The 12263-nt window shown below is 45.9% G+C and overlaps 1 protein-coding gene across 1 annotated transcript; it reads left to right on the top strand.

Moving 5' to 3' along the window:
* The first annotated feature begins 1608 nt into the window (after positions 1-1608).
* Positions 1609-3215, top strand: LOC123107560 (glucan endo-1,3-beta-glucosidase-like). The gene is made up of 2 exons (XM_044529535.1): positions 1609-2667; positions 2747-3215. Exons 1-2 carry the CDS (start codon positions 1621-1623, stop codon positions 2879-2881), a joined length of 1182 nt encoding a protein of 393 aa, XP_044385470.1. The 5' UTR covers positions 1609-1620; the 3' UTR covers positions 2882-3215.
* The last annotated feature ends 9048 nt before the right edge of the window (positions 3216-12263 follow it).

The following is a 12263-nucleotide window of genomic DNA, read 5'->3' as shown; positions in this document are numbered from 1 at the left end:
GAGGTCTAAGATACAAGTGTCCTATTAAGACACGACTCCACATCCTATCTAAACACAATACTACTCAGAGTTCAATTGTAATCTAACTTGTACACAATATTCAACACAACTCCAACACAAGGAAGTTGTCATTGACGGTGAATTTCCCCTTCATCATTCTTAGTCCCCACCGGGGGCCATGGTAGCTTGTGTCCCTTTACCAAGGTGCATTAGAGTGTCAATCGAAAGCGTCATGCCCTAATTAACATCGATGGTGACGATGCTTGTAGGTGTCTTGTCCCTCTTGGAGGCGGACATGCGGTGCATTGTTTTCCCTCCTCACCCCGTTAGCCATCACTCAGGGTGAAAACCATCCTTCCTGGGCAGACACAGTACAACTGGCACTCACATTGATGGGTGTCAATGATCCCTGATTGCGGTCGCATGTGCGGTTTGGCTTGGAGCTCCATTCGACAACACCTTGGCTCCGACCGTGGCTAGCGGTCTCCTTTGCACCTACCTTCTACACGTGACTTGGAGCTCCTTTCAGCCCCAACTTAGCTCCGATGGCTAGCGGCCGTGTCTGCACCTAGTTTTTACATGCAACGACATCCTCTCTCTGTCCTTTATGCTTGCTGGTATGGTCGGCACTCCTCGGCCCTGAGCCACAGGGCAGAGGGTCTACTGCAGCGGCAGGTTGATGTTGATCATGTTGCGAAGTCTCGTGCTTTCCAGGTGGTGCATAGTTGCATGTCGTTATTGGCATTGGGTTTGTTTTGAGGTAGTCCGACCCCTCATGTACTTCTTCTCGTCGACAAGTTGGAGGCATCTAATAGTGCACTTTTGGTGCTTCAAAGTATAAGGAATGAACTTTCCGCTGTTGTGTTCCTAGCGCGGCAAGATTCTTGGCCATGGGATCAATGTGTGCAGGAGCATTTGCATTCACGCAAGCAGGTGGGGAAGGAAAGAAACCAAAATAAAAATGATATGCAAACTAACCACTAGGCACGTTAATATTCGGTTATCACCTTTATCTTTGTATTGGCAAGAGATTCATAACTAGATTTTACTTGGATATGTTTTGATAAAAAAAACTGGACTCTAAAGTTGTCATTCCGAGATTATTGTACTTGGAATCGAATTGATACCAAAGTTGGCACTATAGGAAAGAGTAGTAACAAGAGGATCTCATCAAAACAAAGCCGAGCCAACCATTGAAGACCTATTGTATATTGAAGCAGCAAGTTAAGCATCAATATCATTGCTTTTTGTCACATCTGCATGCGTGCATAACCTAATGCCATATTGGTGCTATATTCCGGTCCTAGTAATAATCCAAGGAGGAAGGAGAGGTGCGGTGCGCTCGCGTAAGATTCCATTTCCGGGGGTGACATCTTAATTATGTGCTGCCTGCCTCGCGATGCCGGCCGTCCCTCCGGCCTTTGCTATAGCGATTGGACGACCGAAGCCCACACATGCGTTTGAAGATATCGGCTCCGTGCTTATGCATAGCTTCCTAGTATAGCTAGCTATAATTAGAGGGTCCTTAACAATAGCCCAAAATCCATTCTGGGCACCTCTCATCACCACCTATTTAGCTTGTGTCCGGCCGGCCATCTTCCAGCGGCACACCGGCTCACCATGGCGACCCCGCCAAGGCATGGTTGCATGCTCCGCGCGGAGGTGGTCATATGCATATTCCTCGTCATAGCACCGTTCAGCGCGGCGATCGGTGTCAACTACGGTACCAATGGTGACAACCTTCCGTCGCCGGCCAAGGTTGCGGCATTCCTCGTGACCAACACAAACATTGATCGTGTAAAGCTGTTTGACACCAACCCGGACATTGTTCGGGCCTTCGCCGGCACGGGCATCTCGGTAATAGTCACAGCAGGCAATGGCGACATCCCTGGCCTCGCCACCCAGACCGGCGCCGACTCATGGGTCGCTACCAACATCGCGCCATACTACCCCTCGACAGATATATCTCTCATCGCCGTGGGCAACGAGATCATGGACACGACCGACAAGAATCTCATCGGCAAGCTCGTCCCCGCCATGCAGATGCTCAAGGATGCGCTCGTCACGGCTGGCTACAACGAAATTCGTGTTTCCACGCCAAGCTCACTCAGCATCCTGGTAGACTCCCAGCTGCCGTCCGCGGCTCGGTTTCGCGACGTCTGGGATGACGCCATCTTCACGCCGATGCTCCAATTTCTCCGGCAGACCAAGTCGCCACTCATCGTGAACATGTACCCGTACTTTGGATACAACGGTGACACACTACCGTATGCACTGGCGCGGCCGAACCCTGGCGTGCTAGACACGGGTACGGGCATCACGTACACGAGCATGTTTGAGGCACAACTTGACTCGGTGTACTCGGCAATGAAGAAACTTGGGTTTGAGGACGTGGAGATCCTGGTGGGGGAGACCGGGTGGCCGACTAAGGTGATGGACGGGCAGATCGGCGTGAGCCAGGCCGAGGCAGCTGAGTACAACAAATATATCTTCCGTGAGGTTAGTTCCGGGTCAGGCACACCGCTCATGCCAAAGCGGAAGTTCGAGACGTACATATTCACCCTCTTCAACGAGGACCTCAAACCCGGGCCCGTGGCTGAGCGAAATTTCGGGATGTTCCAGTCAGACTTCACGCCGATGTATGACATTGGCATCATGAAAGATTCGGTGAGCACGTACACGCGTTGCCCACGACGAGCACACACACAATGCAAGTTATTCTGACGCACGTCCGTGTGTAATGCAGGTCAAAACAACACCAGCGCCAGCGTTGGTCGTCCCAGCGACATCGCCGAAAGTGGCAGCAACGCCTATACTCGCCACTGCTGATGCGTTGGAGGCTGCAGTGCCTGCAAAGGTGAACGGCTCGAACAACGCCTAGGCGTCCGCGCCAGCATCGTCGCCAGGCAACAAATCCTTGACCAACGACAGGATGCCTATGCGTGCCCAGACGCTAGTTGACGCCTGACGGTCCACTTCTCTCGGATTTTGACAGGACACTTAGAGCATCTCTCAAAGATGTAAAACAGGAGATGTAAAAATTTACATTTTCAAAAATTATTTTATACTTCTCTAAAAAAGAGGCAACTTCAACAAAAGATGTACATTGGAGATGTAAAACAGCAACTCCAATAGGAGATGCAAATGGAGATGTAAAACTATACTTCAACTAGTACTTCATTTGAAACATGTAAATTCAAACACAGCAAATTCAACTACTAGTTCATTTCAAACATAATAATTAAACATAGTTCTAATTTAAAACATAAATTAAACGACTATTTCAACTAATTCGAGCTACTACATTCATCAAGTTATCGCTACTAGTACTAGTTCGAACTACTATTTGAACTACACCGAAGATGAAACTACTCCTCATCATGGGAGGTCGTGAACTGCTTCCAGAACTCATCCTTGTTTGGGTTGTTGCACCCCTCGTCCCCCTATGAGTCATCACAGTCCTCCTCTGAGTAGGGATGGCAATGGGGATACCTACAACATCCCCATCCCCATCTATTCCCTATCATCCCATCCCCATCCCCGTTTACATGACCAGGGATGAAATTTCCCCATACCCATGCCCCATCGGGGAACGGAGCCCCATTATGGTCCCCATCCCCATAAACAAATACTCATATACATAATATGACACCCTATAATCAACATACATACATGGTGTTTCCTTGTCCTGCTAATGTCTATCTAGATCGTATTGACTTCTTGGTCATGGTGGCAGCTGAGGTGAGGATGTGAGATAGGTTTAAGGTTTTTTTCAGAGCTTCTTTTGTCTTCGCAAGTTTGTTTGTGAATATTTTAAGGTTGGCTGTAGTATCACAGTTACTAACCGGGTGAAAGGGCATTTCCCTACTTTATGTTTTGGATGATGATGACAACCCTTTGTGGTCTAAACGTGTGCTATATGTTTCAGGTTCTCGATGCTTAGGCTTACATCGGATTGCTATTACCTCTCGAAGGAAAAGATCGAAGACGTGTCCTCTACGTTTTTATTTTCTTTGGTCGTAGAGTACCCGTACTATCAAGAGGGAATCCTCATTAGGAAGCTCTGGGGGAATCAGTTCACGTACACTTTTCTCACCCTCTCTTTGCCTTCCTCAGGTGTGTGTGAGAGAGAGTTTTCCTTGCCTCTTCCCCTCTTTCCTGCTCACTGTTTCTGCCCAGCGGTTGTACCGCTCTCTGGAGCGGTTGTACCGCTGGGTCTTGTCGCTCACCAGCTTTTGCTCGAGCGGTTGTACCGCTGCCTTCGGGTGGTGGTACCGCCACCATGCTCTGCAACAGCTAGGGCGGTGGTTCCGTCAATGTACCACTCAAGTACCGCTCTCGCCTCTGGTTTGATGCTGTTCTTGGGCGGTAGTGGCCCGGTTGGTCCGGTCGTTCCATGATGACTGGTACCACCGGTGGTCCGAGCGGTTCTTCCGCTCAGAACTTAGCCGCCCAAGAGCTCAAGGCCATGCGGTTGTTCCGGCCAGGCACCGCCCAAGTACCGGTCAAGCTCCTGTTTTGATGCGGTGGTTGTGCGGTAGCCAGGCGGTTAGTCCGGTTATCTTTCTTAGCTGGTACTACCGCCCGCCTGTCCGGTTGTATCGCTTGGTAGGGTTCTGCTGTTACACCGTGAGTCCCGGTTGTACCAGGACGAGGACCGGTTGTACCGCCGCAGTGCAAAAACGCAGTAACGGTTGGAATTGTGGGGAGACTATTTAAGGGGGCTTCTACCACCTACCACTCCTACCTTTGACCTCTCTCACTCCACCATTGATGCCCTTCAAGCTCTCTTGCCCGATCTCTCTCTCTAGCCACTCAAACTTGTTGATTTGCTAGGGATTGAAGGAGGAGACCTAGATCTACACTTCCACCAAAGGATATTTGGTTCCCCCATACTTTCTTGTGTGAATTTTGTTACTCTTGGGTGTTTGAGCACCCTAGACGGTTGAGGTCACCTCGGAGCCATATTCCATTATGGTGAAGCTTCGTGGTTTTGTTGGGAGCCTCCAATTAAGTTGTGGAGAGAGCCCTAACCTTGTTTGCAAAGGTTCGGTAGCCGCCTTCAAGGGCACCAATAGTGGAATCACGGCATCTCGCATTATGTGAGGGCGTGAGGAGAATACGGTGGCCCTAGTGGCTTCTTGGGGAGCATTGTTCCTCCACACCGCTCCAACAGAGATGTACTTCCTCTCAAAGGGAAGGAAGTTCGGCAACACATCCTCGTCTTCACCATCTCCACTCTTGGTTATCTCGTGCCTTTATTTAAGCAAGCTTACTTGTTTCATATCTCTTGCTTGCTTGTGTACCTATCCTCGTTGCATCATATAGGTTGCTCACCTAGTTGCATTTCTAGACAACCTATTTTGATGCAAAGTTTAACTTGTTAAAGAAAAGCTAAAAATTGTTAGTTGCCTATTCACCCCCCTCTAGTCAACCATATCGATCCTTTCACCGGGTCCCCGATGGGTATTGGATCTGGGGAATAGGATATCATCCCCATCCCCATTGTACCCTATGGGGAATAAAATAGTTTGGTAAATATCCCCATGGGGATGTTTTTCACCCATCCCCACCCCCTAATAGATGAAATCCCCACGAGTTTGGCGGGTATGGGGCCCCGTTGCCATCCCTACCTCCGAGGACTCGGCGGGGATCACCGTCAAGGGGCCGGCCTCATTCTCCTTCTTCCGCTCAGCGTTGCGCTTCCAGAAGTACTCCTGCTCGGCCTGACCATACTCCAGATTCTCCTGCACGAACCTCGCCATCGCGTCCTTGTCACTATCGCCGGGACCAACGACAATGGCCGGCATCCTGTTTGGCTTCTTCTTCTTCGGTATCTCCCCATCCGAATGCCCTGTGGCACGAGCATCTATGCATCCACGCGGGTCTCGAGCTCCAGGAAGTTGAGGTTTGTCTTGGGCCTTCCAGCATGCCACACCTCCACATCGTAGGCACGCGTGGCCTCATGGATGGTGGGGTGGGTGCCGAGTCAGAAGCGACGGCTTGCAGGTACTGATTCAGAGTTCGAATTTATGAATGTTAAATTTACCGAGCAAAGACCCTTTAACTATTTGAGTTCTCCTACTAGAAATGTAGAACATGAGAATAAGGAATTAATGAGATAAGATTTTGAAGAATTGATTAAAAGGCAATTGGGAATTAAAGATGACAACACTTGAAACAATGTCTTACGTCTAGCTAGAGGCATAAAACAATTGCGCTTGTTGGGAGGCAACTCAATATATCTAGTTCCTTTTTTCTTTTTATTTTCTATTTTTGTGTGTTGACACAATTATTCTTCTGCTATGATTTTTTGATGTTTTAGTTAGTGTTTGTGCCAAGTAAAGCCTTTGGGACGATTTGATTTTGTGAAAAAACAGAAACTTTTACGCTTAGTCCAGGAATTCATAAAAATCACTAGAACGTGCTTTTGATCTGACTTTGATACACATGATTAATATAGAAATTCCACATGTTATCCTAATTGTCAGAATGTTTAGAGTTCCACAAGTATGATCATTATGCAGATCTTTACAGACTTTCTATCTTAGACAGATTCTGTTTTTTGTTGCATAGTTTGCTTGTTTTGATGAATCTATGGATTATATCGGGGGTATAAGTCATGGAGAAGTTGGAATGCAGTAGGTATTATGCAATAATAAAATATTAATGGGTTTATAACAGTATCTAAAGTTTATGATTTTCTTGTTATACTAACGGATCTCACGAGGTTTTAGTTGAGTTTTGTGTGCTGAAGTTTTCATGTTTTGGGTGAGATCATGATGGATGAAGGAATAAGGAGCGGCAAGACACTAAGCTTGTGGATGCCCTAGGCATCGCCAGGTAATATTTAAGGAAGACCAAGCGCCTAAGCTTGGGGATGCCCTGGATGGCATCCCCTCTTTTGTCAACAAACCATTAGTATATCTGGAGCTATATTTTTATTCGTCACATGATATGAGTTTTACTTGGAGCATCTTGCGACATAGTAGTTTTCACTTTATTTGCTTCTTAGTTTGCCACAATCATCTTTTGTTGTACACACCCTCTGAGAGGGACACACTGTCGGTGTCAAAACCGACAGATCTCGGGTAGGGGGTCCCAAGCTGCGTGTCATGGATCGATGGGTAACAGGAGACAGGGGACACGGTGTTTACCCAGGTTCGGGCCCTCTTAATGGAGGTAATACCCTACTTCCTGCTTGATTGATCTTGATGAATATAGAGATTACAAGAGTTGATCTACCTCGAGATCATATGTTATGGTCTAAAATCTAAGGGTATAATGAATAGTATCATAATGATCTAGCATATCCCCTACCGACTAGCCCGGCCTCGACTTATATAATGTACCAGAGGCCTAGGATAACAAGAGTCCTAGTCGAATACGTCGGTAGAGAAGAGTCCTTGTCTTGATCACCAAGTCTTGTGGAATCTTCCTCGTGCATGCATCGGTTGTCCGAACTGGCCCATGAGTAAACAGCCATGGGGGTCCTCGGCCCAATCCAACTGATCGGGAGACGACGTGGTGAGTACCCCCTAGTCCAGGATACCGTCACACACATTTATTCGTGATTTCTTAGAATATTCTATGAGGTTCATTTATATCTTTTGAGCTAGGCAGTTGCTCTAGTGTTTCAGTTATATCCTTTTAAGCATTTGATAAATAGTAATGACAATATGCACTTGTTATGAAAGTGGTCCTAATATGGTATGAAAGTGGTCCTAACTATTATATGATTGATTCTGTGGAAGAGTTTTGCGATATTAAGGTAGTGATATGTGGGAGGTACTAGTGAATGATTCTGGTTTAGTAAGAATATTGGTGTTCAGATTTGTTAGGTGATGAAGTTGGAGCATGATTTATTATTGATTGTCTTCCTTATGAGTGGCGGTCGGGTACAAGCGATGGTCTTTTCCTACCAATCTATTCCCCTAGGGGCATGCATAGTAGTACTTTGCTTCGAGTGCTGATGGACTTTTGCAATAAGTCCGTGAGCTCTTTATGACTAGTGTGAGTCCATGGATTATACACACTCTTACCTTTCCGCATGTGTATAGCCCTTTCTCACCTTGAGAGTTGGTGCAAACTTTGCCGGTGCATCCAAATCCCGCGATATCATACGTTCTATCACACATAAGCCTCCTTTTATCTTCCTCAAAACAACCATCATACCTAACTATTATGGCATTCCCATACCCGTTTCGAGATATATTACCATGCAACTTCCACCATTCTGTTTATATGACACACATCTCCATTGTCATATTGTTTTGCATGATCATATAGCTCAAATAGTATTTGTGGCTCAGCCACCGTTCATCATTTTTATACATGCTACGCTAGATCATTGCACATCTCGGTACACTGCCAGAGGCATATAGAGCCATATTTTTCTAATTATTGAGATGTAAGTAAATCAAAAGTGTGATGATCATCATGTTAGAGCATTGTCCTAGTGAGGAATGGATGATGGAGACTATGATTACCCCACAAGTCGGGATGAGCAATTGAATAAAAAAAGAGGTCAAAGAGCCCATGAAAAAAATGAAGAAAAAGAGAGAAGGGGCAATGTTAATATCCTTTTCACACTTGTGCTTCAAAGTAGCACCATATTTTTCATATGGAGAGTCTCCTGAGTTGTCACTTTTATATACTAGTGGAATTTTTATTATTATAGAACTTGGCTTTTATATTCCGATGATGGGCTTCCTCAAATGCCCGAGGTCTTCATGACAAAGCAAGTTCGCTGCACACCCACTTCGTTTTCAGTTTGAGCTTTCATACACTTATAGCTCATAGTGCATCCGTTGCATGCCAATCCCTACTCCTCGCATTATAGCAATTGATGTGCATCTCAATAACCGGTTGATTAGCCGCGTTGATGCAAGACTATCTTCCTTTTTGACTTCCCCTTATTGATCCCTATCACCGCATTCCATTCCACCCATAGTGTTATATCCATGGCTTATGCTCATGTATTGCGTGGGAGTTACAAAAGTTGAAGTGCGTTAAAAAGTATGAACTAATTGCTCGGCTTGTCATCGGGGTTGTACATGATTAATACTTTGTGTTAGGAAGATTGAGCATAACAAGGCTATATGATTTTGTAGGGATAGTGTTCTTCAACATATTTATTTTGAAAGGCATGAATTTTTGTTGGTATGTCTGAGTATCGATGTCTTTATATCAAATTATAGACTATTGTTTTGAATCATTTTTTTCTTAATATCCATACCGTAAAATATATTACATGATAAACATGTTAGGTAGCATTCTGCATCAAAAATTCTGGTTTTATCATTTACATACTCGAGGACGAGCAAGACTTAAGCTTGGGGATGCTTGATACATCTCCAATATATCTATAATTTTTGATTGTTCCATGCTATTATAGTATCAATCTTGGATGTTTTATATGAAATTGTATATCTTTTTGGGATTAACCCTTTTTTCCTATTAGTGGCTTTCAGGAAATCAATATCAAATGAAGTCCAAACGAAAAAAAATCTTTAGTTTAATTTTTTCTGGACCAGAAGGGGCCCTAGAAGGTTTGGGAGAAGACCAGAAGAGTCACGAGGGAGTGACAAGCTCGGAGGGCGCGCCCCGAGGGGACACCCCTTGAGCTTGTGGGCCCCTCGTGGCATCTCTTGACTGAATTCTGCCTCTATAAATTCACAAATATTCCCAAACCAACAGAGAGCCAACCGAAACACTTTTTCCGCCGTAAGTTTCTGTTCTTTCGTGATCCCATCTGGAGGCCTTTTCCGGTACTCCACCGGAGGGGGAGTCGATCACGGAGGGCTTCTACATCAACCTTTCTGCCCTACAGATGATGCGTGAGTAGTTTACCACAGACCTACGGGTCCATAGCTAGTAGCTAGATGGCTTCTTCTCTCTCTCTCTCTCTCTCTCTCTCTCTCTCTCTCTCTTTGATCTTCAATGCCATGTTCTCCTCGATTTCTTTGAGTCCTATCTGATGTAATCTTCTTTTGCGGTGTGTTTGTTGGGATCCGATGCATTGTGGGTTTATGATCCGAATATTCATGAGAAGTAATTTAGTCTTTTCTAAACTTTATTGTGCATGATTGTTATAGCTTTGTATTTCTCCCTGATCTATCCGTTTGGTTTGGCCAACTAGGTTGGTTTATCTTCAGTGGGAGAGGTGCTTTGTGATGGATTTAATCTTGTGGTGCTCTATCCCAGTGATAGAAAGGGACAAGCCACATTTTGTATTGTTGCCATTAAAGATAAAACGATGGGATTTTATTCATATTAGTTGAGTTTACTTTGTCTACATGATGTCATCTTGATTAAGGCATTTCTATGTTTTTATTTACTTAATAGCCTTGATGCATGCTGGATAGCGGCCGATAGGTGGAGTAATAGTAGTAGATGCAGGCAGGAGTCGGTCTACTTGTCTCAGACATGATGCATATATACATGATAATTGCCCTGAATACCGTCATAACTATGCGCTTTTCTATCAATTGCCAAATAGTAATTTGTTCACCCACCGTATGCTATGTGTTCGAGAGAGAAGCTCTAGTGAAAATAATGGCCCTTGTACTTTCTTGCCGGAAATGTCGTCCGCGGGTTTGGACCGCCGCGGTGGCTTCGGGTGTCGAGCTGCGGCGGGTTCGCTGGCCGCAAGAGCCTCCGTGACAATGAGGCCGGCGGCTCTGGCCTCCGCCCTCCCGTGCCGGACAGGCAAAGGGAGGCGGCGCGCAAGTGCGGTGTAAGATCCCGCAACACTGGAGCGAGGTCACATTCATGGCAGACCTTCTGGCACTGTGTCCAGCTCTTCGATTCGACGCTCTAGCGGCAGCGCACGACTGAGTCGGCGTGGTTTGCGGCAAGGGCCGCCGCCGACACCGGAGATGCGGTTGCGGCTGCGTAGCTCGCGGTGCTCTGAGGGGAGTACTGTTGGGTTCTACGGTAGAGTGCGTCGACTGCAAATTAAAATTTTCCTACACGCAGAACAAACAAGAACATGCTACGGGAGATGGATCACAGTTCGTTACCACTAGACGCGCAGTGCCGTGCAGCGGAAGAAGAGTTGGGGCAGCGCGTCCGCGTGGATCGTCTCCTCCTCGTCCGATTTGAAGGAAATATGCCCTAGAGGCAATAATAATGTTATTATTTTATTTCCTTATATCATGATAAATGTTTATTATTCATGCTAGAATTGTATTATCTGGAAACATAATACTTGTTTGAATACATAGACAAACTAAACGTCACTAGTATGCCTCTACTTGACTAGCTCATTAATCAAAGATGGTTATGTTTCCTAACCATAAGACATGTGTTGTCATTTGATTAACGGGATCACATTATTAGGAGAATGATGTGATTGACATGACCCATTCCATTAGCTTAGCACCCGATCGTTTAGTGTGTTGCTATTGCTTTCTTCATGACTTATACATGTTCCTATGACTATGAGATTATGCAACTCCCGTTTGCTGGAGGAACACTTTGTGTGCTACCAAACGTCACAACGTAACTGGGTGATTATAAAGGAGCTCTACATGTGTCTCCAAAGGTACATGTTGGGTTGGCGTATTTCGAGATTAGGATATGTCACTCCGATTGTCGGAGAGGTATCTCTGGGCCCTCTCGGTAATGCACATCACATAAGCCTTGCAAGCATTGCAACTAATGAGTTAGTTGCGAGATGATGTATTACGAAACGAGTAAAGAGACTTGCCGGTAACAAGATTGAACTAGGTATTGAGATACCGACGATCGAATCTCGAGCAAGTAACATACCGATGACAAAGGGAACAACGTATGTTGTTATGCGGTCTGACCGATAAAGATCTTCGTAGAATATGTAGGAGCCAATATGAGCATCCAGATTCCGCTATTGGTTATTGATCGGAGACGAGTCTCGGTCATGTCTACATTGTTCTTGAACCCGTAGGGTCCGCACGCTTAAGGTTTTGATGATAGTTATATTATGAGTTTATGAGTTTTGATGTACCGAAGTTAGTTCGGAGTCCCGGATGTGATCACGGACATAACAAGGAGTCCCGAAATGGTCGAGACATAAAGATTGATATATTGGATGGCTATATTCGGACACCGGAAGTGTTCTGGGTGATTTCGGAGAAAACCGGAGAGCCGGAGGGTTACCGGAACCCTCCCGGGAGAAGTAATGGGCCATATGGGCCTTAGTGGAGAGAGAAAGGGGCAACCAGGGTGGGCCGCGCACCTCCTCCCCCCTTGGTCCGAATTAGACTAGGAGAGGGGGGGGG

This window comes from Triticum aestivum, chromosome 5A (genome assembly GCF_018294505.1).
Source record: "Triticum aestivum cultivar Chinese Spring chromosome 5A, IWGSC CS RefSeq v2.1, whole genome shotgun sequence".
NCBI lineage: Eukaryota > Viridiplantae > Streptophyta > Magnoliopsida > Poales > Poaceae > Triticum > Triticum aestivum.
Note: the sequence above shows the minus strand (reverse complement) of the source record. Positions and strands in the feature narration are given on the sequence as shown.